This window comes from Schistosoma mansoni, chromosome 1, assembly GCF_000237925.1.
Source record: "Schistosoma mansoni strain Puerto Rico chromosome 1, complete genome".
Classification (NCBI taxonomy): domain Eukaryota; kingdom Metazoa; phylum Platyhelminthes; class Trematoda; order Strigeidida; family Schistosomatidae; genus Schistosoma; species Schistosoma mansoni.
This window is the reverse complement of record NC_031495.1, coordinates 19,424,491-19,447,608: the sequence shown is the minus strand read 5'-3', so window position 1 is coordinate 19,447,608 and position 23,118 is coordinate 19,424,491. Positions and strand designations below refer to the sequence as shown.

The 23,118-nt window shown below is 31.0% G+C and overlaps 1 protein-coding gene across 1 annotated transcript; it reads right to left on the bottom strand.

The window, feature by feature from the left end:
• Positions 1-152: 152 nt before the first annotated feature.
• Positions 153-22,877, bottom strand: Smp_055260 (putative sodium-dependent amino acid transporter; the record flags this gene model as incomplete). The annotated part of the gene is made up of 9 exons (XM_018793562.1): positions 153-279; positions 2,242-2,393; positions 2,484-2,575; positions 4,800-4,939; positions 6,120-6,254; positions 6,613-6,775; positions 7,966-8,103; positions 12,810-12,987; positions 22,875-22,877. 9 exons carry the CDS (start codon positions 22,875-22,877, stop codon positions 153-155), a joined length of 1,128 nt encoding a protein of 375 aa, XP_018648062.1.
• Positions 22,878-23,118: the final 241 nt, after the last annotated feature.

The window sequence follows — 23,118 nt, the reverse complement described above, 5'->3', positions numbered from 1 at the left end:
GGATACAAATTCTAGATCATTTATTTTAGAGAGTTTAATTGGTCTTGAATGGTTTGTTTTGTTATAAATTCATTTTTGGTTACATCTTAGACAATTATTCTATTCAGTTATATTATTTAAATCCATTATAAAATAATTATAAGAAAGAAATTCTAGCCTACTTCTAGCAATGTTGTTGATAAAGTATCCCAAGTTAAAATATACCAATTTGGTTCTGATTTGATAGATTCATATATCCACCATACGATTAATACGATTGATTGTAAAGGCACCAAAACTCTGAAAAATGATCAATTTGAGAAACAAATGTAAACTAAATTTTTTAAAAAATAAAACAATAAAAACAGAATAATTGTAATGTGAAACTATTTTCTTAAAATCGGATGATGATGTGATCAAATTGCTATAAAGGCAACGATTTCATGAGTAGTTTGAAAGAATATCCAAGTGTGGTGTATGCTACTTATGTTTGCAGATATAAGTAGTACGTAATACCAATCGGAAGGTCTGTGACCAGACGGTTGAAAAGATTCATATGAAGAGAAGAGAGAAGGAAACTGAAAGCAATCGAGATAAGATCAGGAATGAAGAAACAATGAAACTTGTATAAGACAATTCGAAGTAGATATGCAAATGCTATGCTCCTACCTCCCTGTAAGGGGACAGTACACTTTGTTTGCAGGAAAGTGTTCAATGTCTCTAGTGTCTCATTAAGTGTAACACAAGGAGCTATTATTCCACCCCTTCTTTCCTCTTTTTTCTGATTGATCTGCTATCATCTACAGAAAATACTTTTGTTGAATATGCGGACGATCTCACTGTATGAATGCCGATTTCTACTCTTTACATTCCTTTGAAATAAATGAGTTTTTGTCTCGTATTGAAGGGTGGTCTATTGGTAATGTTCTCATACTTAATCCGTCAAGATGTTAAACTGTTTACTTTAGCCTGAGGCATGAAAAGCATATAAACATCGTTTTGGGATCTCATAATGCTTGTGCCATCGGAGACATTTTGGTAAACACATATCAAATGTCAAATTTCTTGGTATTACCTTTACCTCTGATCTCTCTTGGTCTTCTCATGTTTTATTGTTATTGAAGAATGTTTTCCGTCTGACATACTACATAAAGAGGCTTAATGCTTTCTGGTTTACTCGACATTTACTCTTACAATTCGTCGATTCTTGAATATTACCTATTACTCTTTACTGTTCTCCATTACACTTTCCTGGGATTTTCAGAAAAGACTTTGTTGTACTGAGGAGAGTGCTGAAGGCAGTTAGCAGGGTCTGTGGTGAATCTTTTGGAGTCATTATTATTATGGTTGTGGATAGACATTTAAAGTCCTACAAACTCTTGACAGGTGTTATCTTATAAGATACTAACCATCCACTTCATTCATATCTTTTTCTTTGCAAATCTTTTGATAGAACGAGGCGTCAATACATTAGAATTCATGCACGCAGGCAAAAGTATGCAAGCTCTACAATATCTTGTCTAGCAAATATACTATGTGACGAACAGGTTTTTAGCGTTGACCTACTCAATAACTTGTATTCTTAAACATTTCGATTTCTTTCACCTTTTTCCTTTCTTTTTTGTTGGTTTTGTGAAAGAAACTTGTTGAAGTACTCTTTGCTGAAAATTCTATCTTGTACCGAAATATCATATTGAATAAAGCCATTAATAATAATGATAACAATAAAATGTATGATTTTTACAATTTACTAAACAACGATGACTTTCGACTTTATTAAGAAAAGAAAATATTTATATACCAATTACATTTTCTTTGATAAGTACTACTCAATTCTACTCTTATATAGCTACCTATACAATTTAATTTGATACTAGCCATGTTGTTATTGAATTACCACCGTTTCCTTAGAAGATATGTAGAAGTTATAGTTTATATTGCTGAAAGAATAATTTTCAAAGACTTCATCATTACCTTGAAAGGTGTTATTGAAAAATACCACTAAACAATTTGTATCAGTTTGTTTTTATTAAGAGATAATCATTTTTTGTCATATCCTTTTGCCAACCCTTTTGTTTTAATTTGTGGATGTCATCTGAAATACAGATTTTCGAGCAATTTACCTAAATCTACCTTATATATATATATATATAATTTTTAACAATTTCAGCATAAAGTGACTGTATTTCCCGACTGGTATTTCTTTTAGCACTAATCGATTAGAATGCTTAGATTGATTGAACAAACTAAGATGGAACTCACGCAATTATTGGAATCCAAATAATGCTCAAGTTACAGTCATTTATTCCATAGTCATTTACTAGGACACGCCTGTATCGATTCGGGCCGTAAATAATTACAATTAGACAGAACAAAAATCCAGATACTATAAGACCATAGCCCCATGTATTATCCTAAAAAACAATTAACAAAATAATGAAACAAACGATCATATATCACAATTAGGTTGAAATTTTTTTTCTTGAATAACAAAACTCACTTACTTGATTTGTAAGAAACTCCAATTTGATTGCAGATGGAAGACCAATTATCATTGAAGCTAATAAAGCAATCCCGACTGCTAGTCGATGTGGAACTGTTAATGAAAGTAATATTACCAAACATGAAAATAAATTCAAAATTTCAGGAAAAGTATAATTTGTATATTTGATGACTACTAAAACTTTTGATAACCGAATAGTTTAGTATTAATTTGTTATTATTTAATTTAGTCATGATATCAACTTTTCGATCCAATTTATACATGTCAAATTTTCTAATTAGAGTTTGAAACATCACATCATAAGGATATTGAAAGTTTTCTAAATAAATAAAAATTCCCTTGATTACGAAGTGAAAAACAGGTCGACTTAATAAAAAGTAAAACTTTTGCTTATCGCTGTCTAATCATTAAAATTTTCTGGTGATTATGTGGCGAGACCATAATTCATGGACGAACCAATCAGGTGTAAGATAACAGGTCTCGAATTTCGGCGCGAAATCCACTCATCCATTTGGTTAAGTAGAGTTTTGGCATTATAGTTGATGTCTCTCCGTGATGAGAACCCTTAATCTAATTCCTAACCTTGACCATCAACTCTAAATTATAATTCTTATTCATCACACTGCTTCATAACCCTCGTTTGATCCTAGTTATTAGATGGATACTCTCAGGGTCAGTTTAGCATCACCTGAAGGTCGTCCATAAATTATAGTCTCACCGGTTTTGTATTGGTCGGGAATGGTTTATGAATTGCTTATATCCACTCTAATTGCTTAATGAGTATACTAGTTAACATAATTACGTCATCTAGGATAAATTACCAATATACAAAATACAATTGAAGAACTGTTATCTAGAATTAAATGGAAAATTACCTAGCATTTATGACTCAGAAGACAACATTTTAGTTTTGTTCGAAGCTTACGAATACATTAAGATGTTGATCTTCTTTTATTCAAATCGTCTTGAACACAAAATTATTTTCTATTCAACAGTTTATTTGTATCGGCTTAAAATCTAAGCTTGAGAGTTCATAATACATTTTTTTTGGGAATGGAATCTAAGTAAGATATCGGTCTAGTGATAAATATTATTTAGTAATGGAGATTATAGTCAGATTGTCAAAGAGGAAATCTTTTGAAAACCATTCACCTAAAAATCACTTATTTACATAGTTTGATCTAACACCCAAATTTATATTTGTTATTCAATATATAGAAGATTGATAGTAATTGTCAAAATGTGATTGAAATTTAATATAAAGGTGTACTATACAGTAACTGAAATGATCAATTCATATCTCTAATGTATATCAGTTGTAAGTAACATAGGAAGCCAAATAATTTTGGACTAGGTTGCAATTATGATCAGTTAAGTATTGTAAATTCGTTGAGCTTTTACTAAAGGCTCAGAGAATCAAATCAAAACTCTATAAATATTGTGTACAGATAAAGAAAAGCTGAATTAACTTAAATACTTTTGTCAAAATATTCATTTCAATTAGAAAATGAAGATGGTTTGTGACACTTCTGAAAAAAAATATTTACAATGGAAAAAAGAGTTAGGGAGTTGGAAGATAATTTTAAATTACAGAAACTATCTTAAGAGTTGCATAAGTTGTTCTGTGGTGTGTGCTACTAGCGTTGATAGATGTAAGTAGTATGTATCACCAATCTAAAGTGAAACACCTGGCAGAGGAAGGTTAAGGAGATCAATCAAAAGAGAACGAGGAAAGAGAATGATTGCTTTGGAAATGAACGGCCAGTGAAGTCTGAGACGATTGATTGACATTTTGAAAATAAAGTATTTAATGTATGGTTCTCAGACTTTACTTAGGGATTCCATAATTTTGTATTCAAATACATTCGATTGTCCCCAATGGTATTCTTGTTCACTAAAGTTCATTTGTTTTCCTATTAACATGAATTACTTATTTACACCTGTAACCCCTCATTCAGAAGCATAAGCCACCCATCAGCACCCTATGAACATTTCATATTTTTAAAAAAGTTATAACCAGAAGTAATGTCAATTTGTCAGGTGATTTTGTAGAAACATTCTTTTTTACAAAATTATTATATACCTAAATACCTAAAATGAACATCTCTGTAATACTGAAATATTTTATTTTTAAAATTTTTATGCAAAAACAAAAGATTCAATATTCTTGTTATAGAAATACCTTCATTTTACTAATTGCTTGAAACTAATATGTTGCTCAATAAGATGAAAACTAATGAAAACGTTTTTTTACGTTTAATTTTTCACTTTATTTCAAAAAAGTTAATCCATGTTTTGTCTGAATTGAATAACTCACCATTAAAATCTTTCATAGCAAGAACATGCACTTGAGTTAATGATAACAAAGAACTAATTCCAGCAAAAACAAGGCATAAAAAGAATAAGGCGCATAATACTCGACCGAATATACCAACTTTTGAAAATAGCACAGGTATCCTGAAATGAAAAAAATTATATCTATATTAGAAATTCCTTTAATGATTTACATTTTATAAAGGTATGTGCTATGATATTGTTTAAAGAAAGATGATTTTGGGTTAATATACATAATGATATCAGTGTTATTCATTTTGAAAAAATTGATCTAAGTTTTCTTTTTTTGCTAAGTGCTAAAGTATTTTACATCACTAATGTACTGTAAAAGTAAATTAATCTAAAATTTATTTAGTCAGAAAATGTCACTTTTTGTAAGTAATATCCATTTGGTTCAATTCACTTCAGTTATTTTATTTTCTATGCTTGAACATGATGTAGGAGTTACATTTTTTATTTCCATTTAAGTGACAATAAAGAAATAATATAAATCATAGATGTATAGATAACCTAATAGAAGTATGTATAAATAATTTCCTTCGACTAACTGTTGAGTTTAGAACACGTCAGAATTAGTCAGTAAGATATGGATATTTTAAAAAAACAAAACTGTATCTAATATCAGAAAGGGGTTTTGTGGATATTATAGCAATTTAAATAGTTCAAGTCATGAGTCAGTTGAAGTAAGGCCACCATGGAAAACCTATTGTGACTGGCTTTAAGAAGCATTTCCTGGAGTTCTAGTGAGAAGCAGCGACCAGTGGAGTTCAGTCGGGTCTGTTGTGAGATAGTAACTCACTGAAGACAATGGTGGATGTATCGCTCAATTTCGTGGATTGGTTGAAGTTAGACATTAACACCGTTGAATGCCGGCTCAATGGTCCAGAGGTTAAGCGTTCGAGCGCAAGACCGATACGAACTGGGTTCGAATCTCGCGAGGTGGGATCATGGATGCGCACTGCTGAGGAGTCCCATAATAGGACAAAACGGCCATCCAATGCTTTCAGGTTTTCCATGGTGGTCTAACTTAAACTGACTCATGATCTTAACTATTTAAAAAAATTATATCTCTTAGCAAATCTTTTACTTATTGATTATATATTCATTTTCTTTTGTCCTTACAATACTGTCACTTCAACTTGTATGTTTTTCTGGTACTTTGATGTACTGACACTTTTATATGTTATGAAAACTTATATACTTAAAACCCATTAACATGAAAACTGTAGTTGTCTTAAACATATTTCAAATGACACTTCAATCTAGTTTAACGTATTGAATATTGTAATTAAATAAATCTCACCAGGTGAAAGTAAGTCCCGTACTACCGGGTCCAGCGGTCTTTATAATCCTAACAATAGCTGAACGAGTAGCTGTGGGATTTGTTTGTATGATTGTTGAAAATACAGTCGAAAAGATTGTGATCGATGCGAAGAAGCTAATGGTAGGATAAAGTAAATTTTAAAAAAGCCATTTTGAGGAATTTTGGACGGTTAATGGAATAATTAAATGTCGTAAACATCTAGGGTTACATAAGATTTAGCTTAAAAAATAACTTTTATTTGATGCATCAAAATAGAGTTTGCATTATTTATTTATCTAAGAATAAGTAGTATTATAGCAAAAAAAAGCTACAGTTTGATCACCTTCAGGGCTGGTCAACTGTAAACAGTTTTCGATATTCACTACTACAATACATCAGTCTTTATTTATCTCGTTTCTTGCTAAAAGATCTATCATTACAAATCTTGACAAATAAAAAATTAAAACAAACCAACTTTAAGTAATCCGTTTACCTAACGACATTGTTGACAATAGGAATAAGGAAACTATACGAAACTATCCTAGAGTCCCGTGACATAAAAGTAGAGTAAGTTGCCAGAACAGCCATACCAGCGTTAGTATCGAATGCATTTTGACCGGCCGCTGCGATCCACATACTGGGGTTTAAAAAGCTTCCTGAAATGAGAAAAATATATAATACTTAGTTTCATAATATGATATTACCTTCTCACGTCTCACATTTATATGTTCTCGGAATTTTAGTGGAACATACCATTCTAGTCCCCAGTGTTATCAGTGAACAGTGTAGATTATAGTAAATGAATTAAGTCACTCGATTCAACCCACAACTTTGACAAATCACTTGTAAACTAAAGATCATTTATTTTTATTCTACTGAAAGATGATTTTCTGTTTGATTTCATCTGGTCAACAAACACAATAAAGATTTGTTTGTTCATGAACATGTGCATTTTATTTGCAGTTATCAAATAAATGAAGTTAATGTTTGAAATATGTTTCAAAGAGATCGATAGTCACAAGCAGCTAGAAGTACGTAATATTTCATCAGTATGTATATTTCGAAATATTATTAACATCTACTGCGTTATGCGACTAAATGTGTTGGACAGACGTCATTCGATTTTATAATCTGAAAGTAAGCTCATAATTAAGATATATGTTTATATGATTGTTGAATTCATGAGCCAATTAAAGCTAGACCACCATGGAAAACCTAGAAGCTCCGGACGGTCGTTTCGTCCTAGTATAGGACTCCTCAGCAACGTGTATTAACGATCCCGCTCGCGAGAATCGAACCCGGGACCAATAGGGCGGTAGCGCGATTTCGTCGATCGGTTGAAGTTAGACAATAACACCGTTGAATGCTGGCCCGGTAGTCTAGATGTTAAGTGTGCGCGTGCAAGACCAATAGGTCCTGGGCTCGCATTTCACGATAAGGGTCGTGAATGCACAATGCTGAGGAGTCCCACAATCGGATAAAACGGTCGTTCAGTGATTCCAGTTTTTCTCTGGTGGTCTAGCTTTAATGGACTCATGAATCCGACTATAAAATTACTAAAATCTCCACAAAACCCCTTTCTGATAGCATATATATTTATAATTATTTGGCTGTGTGGTGAGATTAACACACTCAGGAGTTTTACTGATTCACTCTTAGACTCCACGACCATCAAAAATATGGTTAATGTGATTGATAAATGATGATAAAAATAAATTTTATTACGTTAGTATGGATGAATGACTGACCTACACGATTAATATTAATATACCTTATGGTTACTTTCTTATATTTTAGGATATTGTAAAAAAAACGTTTAGATCCCTTATCGATTGCAATTACTCACCCCATGATGGTGTGAAAAGAAATACAATGCCAACTTCAGCATATTGTCGTGTTAATGACCAACCAAATGTAAAAATCACAATCGCCAAAAGCAATGGAACTAGAACCATGTTGACCCTTTCAATCCACTTGATTCCACCTAATAAACAAACACCACTGAGTGTAACTGCTAGAACTTGAGTGAATACTGGCCAGTATGAATGCTAAATGGTATGAAATAAAACAATTCATATTAAACAAATAAATAAATATTTGAATATATTGAAATATTAGTAGATTTATGTAATTAGAGTGGTTGGTTTTGATAATGTTGTAGTCCTTTAGCTAGATAGTTGGGGTTTCCTGGGCAATAAGATCATACACCATTGTAGCGAAACAGTCAAGCAGTCAGTACAGAGGTAACTAAAGTTAGTAAATTATTTTCGAATTATTATGGAAAGTTACCTACGTGACTTGATGAGCGAAATTGAGGATTTTCTAATTTTCTGCTTTCTGTTAAGATATACCTGTAGAGCTATTGTAGACTTTGTATGCGAACATTATTAATTCAATGGGTTTTCTTAAATTTAGTAGTTAATAGTTTATTGAATATGTAATAGTCGAAATACTGACACAGTTCGTAAGAGTTAGCTTCCAAAACTGGGATATAATTAACTGTAAAAGTCTTCTACAAAATTCGATTACAGAGCAACATTGGAGTACATATTCCTCTTCTTTGCTTCTCCGGTTTTAAATACTGTACATACTTGTTCTATATAATATGTTGCTTTTGTGATTGGTATACAAACTGAATAAAATTCTTAACATCTGTGTATGATCGGGCCAAGTGTTTTTTATAAATGATGTGAAACATCTTACCAAAATCTATTTGGATAGTAATTTTATCAGATATTTTTAGGGTATAATTTATCTGTAAAATGAACATCTTTATAAACTATTTTAAACTCTTAAATTAACTTCTTTTTGAATAGATTTACATCAGGTATACTACCAATGAATAAGGTGGGATTTTATTGACTGAATTTCATGGCACACTGTAGTAGTGGTTTAGCAGTTAAAAATTTAATTTTCAGCTATTTAGTAAGAACTTCAAAATTCCGTATTACTTATCTCATTTAGGATAACCATATGGTCTAACCTGTCTAAATAACTTAGTGTTATTTGAATCCGACTACATAAAATTGTACTTTGTAAAAAGAATGACACTGATTCATTATAAAACTTCTTATTACATAGATAATGTAGTTTATAATTTATTAAAATCATCAAAGTTTCATTCAGGTTTTTTTGTCTTTTGAGTAATTACATAATTATGTTATTACCGTCATTAATATATGTACCTGTGTGAAGTTTGTGAAGATTTCCAAACCAGCCTGTTCAGTAGTTGGTAGTGAAGATAGAGTACATGATAAATAAAGGTAATATAAACACCATCCAAGTATAACTGGATAATAACCACTAAATAGGAAAAAAATAAAATAGAAAATATCATATTGATAAATGAAACATGGTCCTGTAGCGTTCAATTAACTCGAATTAAACTGAACAGTAAACAATGAGAACAGTATATATTGGAATACTATGAATAATAATGTTCCAAATCGTATATCGCATATATGTGAAGATGTTGAAGTCAGTATTTCAAACAGTAAAAAGATTTATCTTGATATTTAGTTTATAGATTATGAGGAATCATAATAGCTGTAATCGAAAGATTTTCCCAAACATAACATACGACCATACTATAATAATGTTCATTCGAACAGTCAAACAAATGAACTATGTATCAAGGTACTTAATCGATTTAGGTTTTTAAAATCATGACAACAGATGATCTTGAAACAATTGTCATGTTTCATACTAGAACTTCTCAATGATAAGTAACCTTGATTCATCACAAAATTTAACTAAAGAACTTAAAGTCTAGTTTCTAAGTAGCCCATTTCTAACAAACTATTACTTTGGATAATTACAATCCAGGTAGACTGTAATTCAACTCAAATTATAGTATATTTTACTACATATTGAGTATTCACAGTAATATTAAAAACTAGGTTAGATAGAGACAGAAATTGATTCATTAAACAGCTTGGTAAAATTTACATAACGAATGCAGACCTATGTAAACGAATAGTTCCAGAGAGATCAATGAGTTCCTGTAATTACTCAAATTTGTATTCACAATGTGTTTATGTAGTACTGTTTAACTGTAGTCTTTAAATGGCAAGATGTCTTACATCATTTAAATCAGCTGTTTGTTAATGTTAGCTTGCAAAATCTGCTTCCCATTTGGAGGAAACAAATGAGTTTTAAAAATGTGAATCAATGTGGTTCAGAGTCATAATGGTGGGTTATCACTTAACTTTTTAGGGCTATGATAACCAGTTAGCTCATATGACGTCATAGATAAGCCTTATTATGGAGTACCAATACACTAGAAGCCCCAGCTGAGACCAGAAGTCTTAATAATGATAATCAACAATCTAGTATCACAAATATACATATGTGTCAACTGAATTCCATTAAAAATTCGTAACAGACTCTATGCAAATAATTAGAGCAACCATAAACACTCGATTATACAACTTTAGTTATTAAGTATAATAAACAATTTCTATTTCCTTGATAATGGAAAGAAAATCAAAATAATTATCATAATAAGTTACCAAAAATCTTTCAAAACCTTCGTAGAAAAAAATGTTAAAAACAATAATCTAACCTTACAAAGAAAACTACTGCGACCATCCATCCTCCTAACCAGAAAAATTTTTTTCCAAAAAATTTACAGAATGCTAATGTAACAGAGTTTCTAGTAAATCTACCAATTGAATATTCAACTATAATGATCGGTATGGACCATAAAAATAGGATAATCAACCATACTATATAAAATGTTAATGCACCTGAAAAATATTGTAATGAAAAAGAAAAGTAATTCACATACAATCATTCTATTGTTCATAAAAATTAATGATTCATTAACAATATAACGACTTAGTTGAAATTCACCTGATAAGTAATATTCATTGCTTTAGTAATTACGGTAATTAGGAATCAAGCTTCCTTTCAGTGTGGATGAATAAAAGCTGGAAAGAACTGGAAAGAATTGCTCAGGGTAGGGTTGGATGGAGAATGCTGGTGGGCGGCCTATGCTCCTCCACGAGGGGTAACAGGCGTAAGTAAGTAAGTAAGTTCCTTTCAGTGTAATTCATAATACATTGCATAAAAATGGATTGAAAGTGTTTTAATTATCTACAACGATTATGAATAGTTGAAATCATGAGTCGATTGAAGCTAGACTACCATGGAAAACCTGGAAGTACTCCTCAAAACCCCCTTTTGATAATTATGAATAGTTGTTTCAACTCCATTTATAAAGATTTAGTATGAGTAGTAAACGTTTATCCTACTCTTAAATAATCAATGAAAAGGTGGTACATTTTGATGAAGTGTCTCTTCTAATCTGAGGAATCCCTTGTGTTTGTCGCTTTTGTTTAATCTGCCATTTGGACAATTACCTGACCCATAAATTATGTTCTTCCTTACCCCTTGATTAATATGTAACCTAATTTGTTATTTATTCTCGAATCAATTCATGATGTAATCTTTTCTATCCTTCTATAGACATAGATTTTCCATATAACTATATATGCGAATATACAGCTTGAGTAAATGATTCGTCGAAAAGGAAATTTTCTTCGCTGAATTCTCTTTTTGTGATTCAATGACACTATGGGTTATTTTAATGTTCTGAATATTCACTCTTGCTGTTTTATAAAATCTGTTAACAGTCAGTAGGAGTTATCATTATTTTTAATCATTTTATTAAACAAATGTTCATATAGTTATCAACTAGGAACATGATCCTTATTTTGTAGACATTTCATTCATTCTAAGTTGTAAAAATATACTTCATGGCATGAATGCATCCAAGAAGTTAGTGAATCGTACATCAAAAACCTGTATCGATTAGACATTTAAAAGTTTTCGATTGATGAATATCCATGATTCTGACAACTCAATTTTCTCCACCTATTATATTCTTAAATCTCAAATGAATATACTTTTGAAAGTAGAAATATTGGTCAAGTTATTAAGAGAATGAATATTGTTCAGAAATAAGTTTTTATACAAAGTATTAAGTCAAAACCGTGTAAATATTTTGTTTTCTAGGCAATTAAGAATCAAGTATGAAAGCAAACATTAAGAAAAACCTACTTATTATCCACTTTCTATTATTGTAACGCTTATGAATGTAGAAGTTAAGATATAGATGAATGTATAATAAATTCACATGAAAAGCTGCAGAAATTTGCTGCCTTTCACGATCTTGAAAGATATATATATATAGTGATCCATTACATGATTGGATTCATGGCAGAGTAAAACAAATAGAAATGTTCCAGTTAGAAAAATCTTGCTAACTGTAGGATTAGGATAGACTTTAGGAACTTCTAAACTTTTATTAAATAATAAACAGTGCACAACAACATCTTTACAGTCCGAGTCAACGTAGTTCAACTAAAGATTTATAGAGTAAATTAATTTACATCATATCTTTGTATTTAAAGTACCAAAAGAAGGTTATATACCTTATTTTTTCGATATTTTACTCCGATAAGGTGGATAAGAAATCTTTGTCTATGAATTCAAACCGTGTAATATTTACTTTATTACATTACATACTCTTGAAACAGTTGAATCAAATATATGGTACACATGCTGCAAAAGATTTTACTTTCTTAATAATACTAAATATTTATGTAACTTGAGTAATCTGGATATGTTGACATTTATTTAAATCAATACAACGTAGAGTATAAAAATTTCACAAAGTGTACATACCGGTAGAATAACTATGTGATGCCAAAATACGAGGAAATCTCCAAATATTTCCTGTTCCTACTGCGCTGCCAAGACAGGAAATAATCCCACCTAATGCAGACTGAAACATAGACTTCTCCGCAGTAACTCGTAGTTTGACATGGGTCACATTTGTTTCAGAGGAAACTTTTCGTTCAGACTATAACCATTAATAAATTATGTAAAATTATTAAACTCTATTGTTTTATATGTGATCAAATATTTAAATCAATATCTTTGTGATAACACTCAAATGTAACATACATATTAACTAGAATTTCGCCTTTTCCTGAATCAAAACTGTTGAATACATAGAATAGACAGTCATATAACAATTTCATGAGTATATGGTACATATTAAATGAAAATTCCACGTTCGTTAAGCGTCTAAAATTCTGTTTGACTATAAAAGAAATTTCAGATAATTTCTTCAAAAACTGATTCATAATTACTGCAAATACACAGATTAGAAAAACGATGGCGTCTAGTTATGATAAAGCGATTATTTTTAATTCGTTTGATTAATTTTTGTAAATAGTACTATAGTATACCTTACAATGTATATAAAAGCATTCCGAAGAAAAAAAATATGTAAAGTGGAAAATTAAAGAGTTAAAATATCACTTTATATTTAAACGTTTCGGCTTTTTTATAAGCAAAGATGGATAGTGGCTAGCAGTGGAATCCAGGAAGCGCGTTTCGTCCTATTTAAAACTCGTCACCTGGATGTGGCTGCGCCTCAGAGTCGATTCTCGCCCAGGGAATCGAACCCAGTAATGTACGCTTCAAACGTCATCACGTTATCCATTTAGCTATTGAGTCCTGATAGCCACATGGTTGTTTAATGGGGTGAAATTTAATTGTTTACTTGAATCTTCCCGTTGATGTTTAGAACCGCAATCGATCAGTCTCTGGTACTGGATTGGAGTCCCAGAGTAGACATCAACTCTCGAATGTAGATACATTCAGCTGGTGAGTTCCAAGTAGGACAAAATGCCCGTCCTAGATTTCATTGCTAGCCACTATCCATCTTTGCTTATAATGCTTGTGAATCAAGTCAATATTGACCCAAGACACTCAGTATGCACATATACCAATAAGAAACTGATCAATTACAGTTCAAATTATCAATGGAAATATTCAACGAAACTATACCAAGAGATTTTCAGCTTTATTGTTAAATGTATTTTATCCATTTAGAAGAAAATTTGCATTTTTAAAATTCTTTTGGTACTTTGTTCATACAAACTTTTGTTTGTTCAGATCGTTGAAAAACATTTTTGATTGTTGTTGTTGATTAAATTAAATTATTTCACACATTTGAAAATATTATAAAAAATATATTTACAGAAAACACTTTACAGTAGTTTTATATTTATAATCTTACCTCATAATTATTTTCATTATTATTATTATTATTATTATTATCATAATTGTCTACATTTTGATTATGTAAATTTAATTTATCTATAATTGTTAATGATTTTGTCATTGAGAAATGAATGGAATTTACAATTAAAATATTGATGACTTTTATAAAATGTTTTAACCAATGATTTGTTTATTAAATATCTTATTGGTTAATTATTTTTTTGTTAATTTAAAAAAAAATTACTTTTAAAACTACTGATTACTTAAGTTATATATGAGAATGAAATTTATTGAACTTAATTATCATGTCAATAATTTTGTTACATCATCTTTATGCTTTAATATTAGTCAATTATTCAGCTATAGTAAATAATGAAAGTTTTCATAGATGTATATTAATCTAAATTTGCATGTTTTTCTATATAATCATAGGATATTCATAAGATGAAAAGTAGAAGAGTGGAGGTAGTAGAACAACTGGTAATGAAAGATATAACATAAAGCGGTATAGTTGATTGCAGAATGAAGCAATCTGTAATTCGAAATGAAGGTTTAAGATTAAACTGAATTAGAAGTATTCAATTAAAAATAATTTCATTAGAATTTTATCGAGTTAAGCTTCCGTTAAATAGAGAATGTCTTTTTAATTCATCATGGGAATAAAAAAAATTGAAAGCAGGAAACTTTAATATAATAAACTGATACTATTGTAAGCAAATATGGATAGTGGCTAGCAGTGTAATCCAGGATACGCGTTTCGTCTTATTTGGGACTCGTCAGCTGGATGTACTTGCATTTGAGAGTTGATGTTCACTCTGAGACTCGAATCCAGTACCAGAGACTGATCAACTGCAGTCCTAAACATCAATCGGATGATTCAGGCAAACAATACAAATGGGTTTAAACTTCACCCTATTGCACAAGCAAGCGGCTATTAGGACTTAGTAGCTGAGTGGATAACACGATGGCGTTTGAAGCGAAAGGTACTGGGTTCGAGTCCCAGAGTGAATATCAACTGTGAGATGCAGGTACATCCAGGTGACCAGTCTCAAATAGGACGAAACGCGCTTCCTGGATTCCACTGCTACCCACTACCCATCTTTGATTACAGTGCTGGTGAATTAAGGCTGTGTCGACGCAATACGCACATATTTCAATAAGAGACTGACCAGTTGCAGTCCTAAACATCAATGAGAAGATTCAAACAAACAATACTATATGAATTTAAACTGATACTATGCTGAATTATTCATTTCTAAAGTATTCGTACGTTTGCATCTTGATCTGTTGTTCCCTACTCTATCTAATTGATATCTGGCATAGAAGCAGAATCTTTTTCAGTTTTTGTTTATTTTAATGGTAATAAAGCCAGAAAAGTTTTAACAGTTAACTTTATTTTCAAAATTTGAAATCAAGAGGGTTACTTTCATCATGTCTCATAACTATATTATATATTAATCTTAAAATTCCACGTAACTCTGAGCTAAAAATAAATTTACTTTAGATGTCGGTCATAGTTGGAAAAACGTGGAAATCACCAATGAAATAATTAGCATTGGGTACTATTTTGTGAAAACAACTAAATTTTATCTGAAGAATATCAAAACATGTCTGCCCTAATAATTGTGTACTCCTTATTGACTACTTTTAAGGTGGATGTAAGGAAATCTAATGGATAGCCATGACAAGTGACGTGCAGATCATATCGGAACTGAAACATTTGGGATCCAAGAAATTTATTTATAGTTGTTTAGGAGTGTGGACTGTGTGACTTAAAGGCTCAGAGTTCTATGCCCGATAATATCATGTAAGTATAACTTGAGAGTTGCGAACTAGGATGAGATAGCTGTTTAGTATTCCGTGATTTCTAAAGATTCTTCTTTTGATGTTAGCCTGGACGGTAAGCAGACAGTAAATCATGAAAAATAGCTCAGCTGAAACAAGTTTTTAATGTATTAATTTATGAAAAGTCAAGTGAACTGTTAAGTCAACCAGCTATCATTAAAATGGTAGAAATTGTGAGAGTTGATAATGATAGCCCAATACCTTCGATTCACATCATTTGCCAAATCTAATCATTAAATATACATAAATGAGATCCATTCTACAGTATCAAATGTTTAAATGGTGCATCGGAGTAGGGTTACTTTAAAAACGTAATCGCTATTAATTGGTTGATAGATGACCAGAAACTTTACGGATGGAAGCGTTTATAGATTTTTGTATACACTATTCTTTCAATACTGTCACATATTTATGAAATTCCATTTAATGAAGTGTTATTAAATTGTTTAGATAATTTAAGTTTTTTAAATACAGTTAGGATTTCTACCTTGTTTTCAAATATATTATAAGAAATGACTTTTTCCTTTCTAATTTTACGTGTCTGCAGTTGAAATTTGTCCTAGAAAAGGTTACTCGTATTGTTTCGAGAAGGTATCCAAAGCCTATTAAAATTTGACTTAAATTGATGAATAAGAATCCTTATAGCATATGATGGTCAATGTTACAATTTCACTTAAGGTCGTATTAGTAAATGATGTTGTTTTTCATAGAAAACGAATTTGCTTATAATTATTATTTCATCAATAAGAAAAGTTTTATGAAAATTTTACAGTAGCAGACTATCGGTTAGGCCTAAAGAAATGATGTATATATATAGCTGAATTTATGAGTCGATACTAAGCAATACCACCAATGAAAACCGGAAAGAATTGGACGGCCATTTTGTTCTCTGTTCTCTGTTTAATAGTTAAATTCATGAGTTGATGTAAGCTAGACCAGCATTGTAAACGTGGAAGCAGTGGACGGTCGTTTCATTTTAATATGGAACGCCTTATTAGTGTGCATCCACGATCCCTCATATGGGACTGGAAACCAGAAACCTCGGTATGGCACGTGAACACCTAATCCTCAAACCACCCAACTGGCATCCAACGATGTTAATGTTTAACTTCTATCGATCCATGATTTTGCGTAACACTTCACCCATTATCTGAGGTGGATAACTATCTCCATCCAACTCAGATTAGATTCTACTGGTCACGGCTACTAACTAGAACTAAAGGAAATCCATCTTGGATGCTGGTCACTAGTGAGTACATGATTATAATCAGAATGAAGATTTCTTTATTCAAGAAATTCCAGTATTTATTTAGTCTTGTCAATTATGATTAACAGTATGGCGACAAAAACAAATAAATAAAAATTACTTCAAAGTACTTTAAGAACTGATATTTTGAGATAACTAGTAGAATGACGCGGTAGTATATTTTGAAATTGTAGTTACACTTAATCAGAATTTTAATGAGAAATTTTAAAGCCTATAACTCTTTCTTACACTTAGTGGTGCATACTAATTAACAAACCTAGAAGATTTATGACTAAAATATTCCTGCTGCAAACTAACTGATAAAAATAAATAAACTGATTATAAAAATCAATGGCTAAATCCTATCCTTTAGGAAATCAATCATTTAGGAGTTGGATTAAATTGACGCCAAGCTACATTGTGTGTTGTTGTCAGAGTGATTTCTGACAGGACAGATTACTACTAAACCTTATAGCTCTCACTTATTTAGTAACCTTGCAAATAAAAGTTTTATAATAAGTTAGGTAAAACTATCGTGAAGTCACAGAATAAAGTTTAGTGTTTATAGTCAACAATTCAAAATTTTTTTCATACCAATAGTCTGTTAATTAAATACTCAAGAATCTGTGTACATTTTTATCTAGCCGTAAAGAAAACTTGCTGTGAAATGAAAGTTTACGTCTAGTCACTAAGATTTCAAATATTTGTAAGTTCTCAGGATAGTTATTCAATTGACTCGGTTCGAGATCACATGAAGAATAATTAGTAAGTATTGTGTTATATATATATATTTTTTTTCGTAAATTGGCATTCAAATAACTAGTATGCAAACTTTAATCACATTCTCAAGAATATATACCTTTATAAGGAAAAGTAATATTGATTAAAATTATTCCTGAATTGTAGTGTAACAATTATGTACTGTTTTTGTAGTCGTGTATCATATCAATGTGGTTACAGGTGTCTATTTTGGTCAGCATTTATCATATATTAGTTAAAAATTAATATAATTTCTACTATTCAACAAACTTTTTGAACTGGGAATAATTTTTTGAAGCAACTTTAAAACTTAAGACGATATTTCACTACAAGGACTTTGCATTATGGATTAAATTTAGGTAGATAATAATTAAAAAAACTAATAAGCAATGGAAATCTATTTTATTCCATCTCGTTCTTCAGAATCTGTCCCAGGATAACATTCATTACTGAACACTCAAGTATTATTTCTACCCTAATAAGCTTTAGTCTAAGACAAAAATCACCTAGAATCAACAAAAAACTACCTTCTAGGTGTGTTTCTGAAATTTTTGTGAAAATTGAGGTTTAACCATATTGCATTTGAAACATTCATCACCAAAAGAATAGAATAGTCAGTTAGATGTGTCACTGTCTAGTCGCAAGCCTGTAAAATGCTATTCGGTATTCAATGGTATTGTAAGTGATATTGATCGATGACAAGAACTACTAATAATCCAAATTTGTCTCTATAAAAACTTAATCAAACTTTATTTCCTTTTGTTTAATATATACAACTATGAATACAATATACTACCTAATAATTATATTTTAAGATATTATCATGGGTTCTATAGTTAATATTTCGTTAATTAATATTAACACAACGTGTGTTAGAATACTTTTCAGTATCGTTCAAATATACTAATTATCTAAGAATGGTAAGTTTTCTTCAAGAACTTACATCAGGTAGGAATCAGCTAAAATAAGAGACAACTACTTTTAAAAGTTCTTAATTACAGTATTACATTTGCCAAAAACCAACAGTTACTTTAGCATATATATATACGGTGTCTCTATCATTCTCACTGTCCTGACAAAAAAACTGGCACATGATCTTAAGCGAAATGACATTACAAATGAACTATACATAATAACTTCAAAAATCCTTCTTCACTAGTAAAATCACGAATCAATCATTGGTAAAAAGAACCATATATGAACATCTAAGAAAATATTAGTAGTTTTCTTTCATTGTGAACATATAAAGTCTTGTTTAGTAAAACCATAGGAAATAAAGAATCCATCAAATAATCTGGAACAAATGTGAACAATATCCATATTTAAAAGGGATGAAAGTACAGATATTTTTCAGTGAACTTAAATAGTGAGAAGTAACTTGAGACGATAAAATTGTTGACCGGCATCCTTAACGTCGAAATTAAATATTGACCAAAATTAGATGTATAAACAGTAGATAATAACATCCGAAATTGTTTATTTTCCGATTTTTTTTTATTAAATATGCTTCATAATTAGATTATGAGAAGTTATGGAATTAGTTCTCGTTAAAATTGTTGTAGTGAGTGAGAACACGAGTGGGGACAATCGAATATATTTAAGCACAAAATTACAGAATATCTCACTAAAAGCCGACAACCATATAGTAAACAGTTAATTTGCAAACTATCAATCAACTGTCTTAACTTTGACCGTTTCTTCTGCAAATATCAGTCCATCGTCATTGATGATTGTTGTTCATGCATTTCCATATCAATTGAGTTTCGTACCCGTTCTTTCGTTATCGAACCTCTACTGGAATGCCCGACCATCGTCATATACTACTTATATGGATGTCAGCAATACACATCACAGTGTGGCTGAAAAAATTAATAACAACACAAATGCACAAGATAAATACATATTTTCAAAGAGTGTATATCAGTAACCAGAAATATTTTGATAAAACTTTAAATGATAGTAAGTAAACGTCAAGTATTATCTTCAAGTGTGTTCAAAATTCATTAACGTTTATCTCCCGAAACTTGATGGAATCAGTGAATTCAGGAAAATGTAATGTTACATAAGTCAAAAGGTCTGAATTGGGACTTTTAATTGTAGAATTTGAATTCAAGAGACAAGCTTTATCATAAAAGTAGGAAATATTCTCCATTGTTTAGAGTACATTTTTATCCACCTTGGTAAAGTTATAATTCAAGGGAATCGGGGCATTTCGTCTTATGCTATGGGCTATATTTGTCATACCAAGACAACACTAAGTCGATACATGGGGGATTTCTGGTTGCAAATCCAAGACCCATGAGGATATATTAACTTTTTTCACCAAAGACAATGTAAATTTTTCATAGTCATCTTCACAGATATCACATAGGCTTATATATTCTATATGTATTGAGACTTGTCTAGGTTTCAGAATAATCAAGTCAAATAATCGAAAGGTTGATGATTAAAGTTTATTTCCGAAAGTATTCATCCTTGTACCTTGATCATAGTGACTCTCACCATTGATAAGTCAATGTAAAGAAATGATCCAGGTGTTGAGACAAGAAACGTTTCTACATCATAACTTGGACACTACTAAAAATAACAGCGGAACTAATATCAGTGTCCTTTACAATACATTCAGATAGATTGATAACATCATATTCGAAGCATTATTTCTAATTTTCCTTCGACTTCATAATAGTATTACATCCAAGCAGCTAATCCATACTTCAGAGTAAGAATACATCGCATTTTAGTGTTCTAAAGTAAATACTTTGTTAATGATCCAAATCAACAGTTTTTTCAATCTGTAGATGTTAGATCTGTACGGTTCCAGTCTGTTATCAGATATCTAAATAATAACTGACCGTATCCCTTATCAAAAGAAATGATTCAAATGTATGTATGCCGTATCATTTTTTGACCCGCCAATAATCGACACCTTCGAGGCTAATGCAAATATCTGCGAAAACCTACATTTATATTAAATTTTAATTTAATTTACCTGCTTTCATCCTACGATTAGAAGCTGGAATAGCTTTTCCGAATAAGTGATTTCACCTTCTGATGCTAACAATTTTCAAAAGGATTTCATGTTATTAATTCCCTTGATAAAAGAGCATCATAATGCATTCTGCTCTTGCATTAAGAAGTTTCTCATGAGAAGATATTTATTCAAAAGAATATTATTAAGTTAAACTATTGTTTTTATGATCAGAAGGTTTTTTGTGGAGATTTCAGTATTTTCATAGTTGAAAGCATGAGTCAATTGAAGCTAGATCACCAAGAAAGACCTGGAAGCACCGGACGGCCGTTTCGTTCTATTGTGGGACTCCTCAGAAGTGCGCATCCTATTAACCGATAGACCACTGCTCTGGCGCGAGATTGGTAGGTCCTGGGTTCGAATCTCAAGAGTGCGGGATCGTGGATGCGCACTGCTGAGGAGTCCCACAATAGGAGTAAACGGCCGTCCAGTGCTTCCAGGTTTTCCTTGATGGTTTAGCCTCAGTTGACTCATGCTTTCAACTATGAAAATATTATTTTTATCTTTAAAGAATCAATAAACTGATTTATTGAACTTTCGTTCTCAATTCATGATGACTTGTGTACTCGGCCAAAAATATAATATTATTTCATGCTTTCTGTTGAATATTAACGACTTATCAGAATTTACATATGTCTAAGTTAACACTTTTGATTACTAAAATACGTTTTGTTTAATATGGATCTTTAGTGTTAAATCACGTTTACTATTTTTCATAATTACAATTGATTTATCATGATTAATTAAATAAAAGCAAAATGTATGATACAGTTTCAGTCAGTCAGTCAGCTAGAACGTAGGACCAGGCACATATATGTATCGGTCCAAGTTGTCATACCTCGTTAGCACAACAAGATGAACACCGAATCCATAGAAGTAGTTAATTTAGTGGTGGTGGTAATATATAAAAGATAGGTTGTATATAAGGAAGACAGATATGAAGCACTTTTAATCTGAAGCTTTGAGGGAAGACAGACACAGTTTACAACTTCATGTGGTTATATTTATTTATTTTTAATGAAACAGAATCTGCAGAGTTAATAAACGTATTCTCCTATCTAGCTTGGAATATATTGTAACCACAAACTCTTGCAGTGTAATTATAGCTTTAAAGGAATTATGTGGATTGACTATATAATAGACAGCGTAATAAATCATATATAAGTTGAATAAAGCATACCGTTAATGAAGCCAAACCGTCTGAATAAAATGGTTTCTAAGCCGTTAGAAGAAGACTTTTTTGTCTAAATCTTGGATTCAGCCTGTTGTAAAAATAAGCCTTATCATTATAGATTTCTCTGCATTAACATCAGGTTGGTTTTTTAGTATCAGCTGCAGAGTAGTTTCAAATGAAAACACAAATCAGCTGTTAAGGAGTGAGCTGTTTATTTACTATTTGCGCTAGTTTAGTCAGCCAATTAGTGTCACTAACTCTCTAAAGCATCCATACGAAAGTTATGGCTCAAAGCTTGGTGCTCCGATTACTACTGAGCTGTCCGTTACGGTCTTGATTTTTTAAGTTTTATGGGTCATGAAAGTAACGATTTTCTAAGTTATGATTTTCTAATTGTATTAGGCCGATATACATGTTATTGCAAGTATATTTTTATTACGGTGTTCATTACGTAACCTTTTTTAAGAGTAAAAGGAATTTATCTACACTGATTATAGAAACGTTTGTGAAACAAGTAAACTGAATGGAAATCATACGGAACAAAATTTTACGTCAGAGTGTTTATGAGATTAGTTCAGTTTGAGGATAATTGTTATTGCAAACTAGTGAAGAATAAAAAAATACCATCCTGAGTAATTTTTTAGAGCTATTTAATTCGTTATAAGGATTTCGCGATTGCAACAAGGTATAGCAGCTCACGTACATTTAACTTTGTTCACATTTAATTTGGTTAAACCCTTTTATTAAATTATTTAACAGACAGATTCATTCATACAACAACAAATTATCCATACCATTGTACTTTTATTGTTGTTACGTTTGTATGAACATGTATCCTTGACCATTGCTTACCACCTACGTACATATT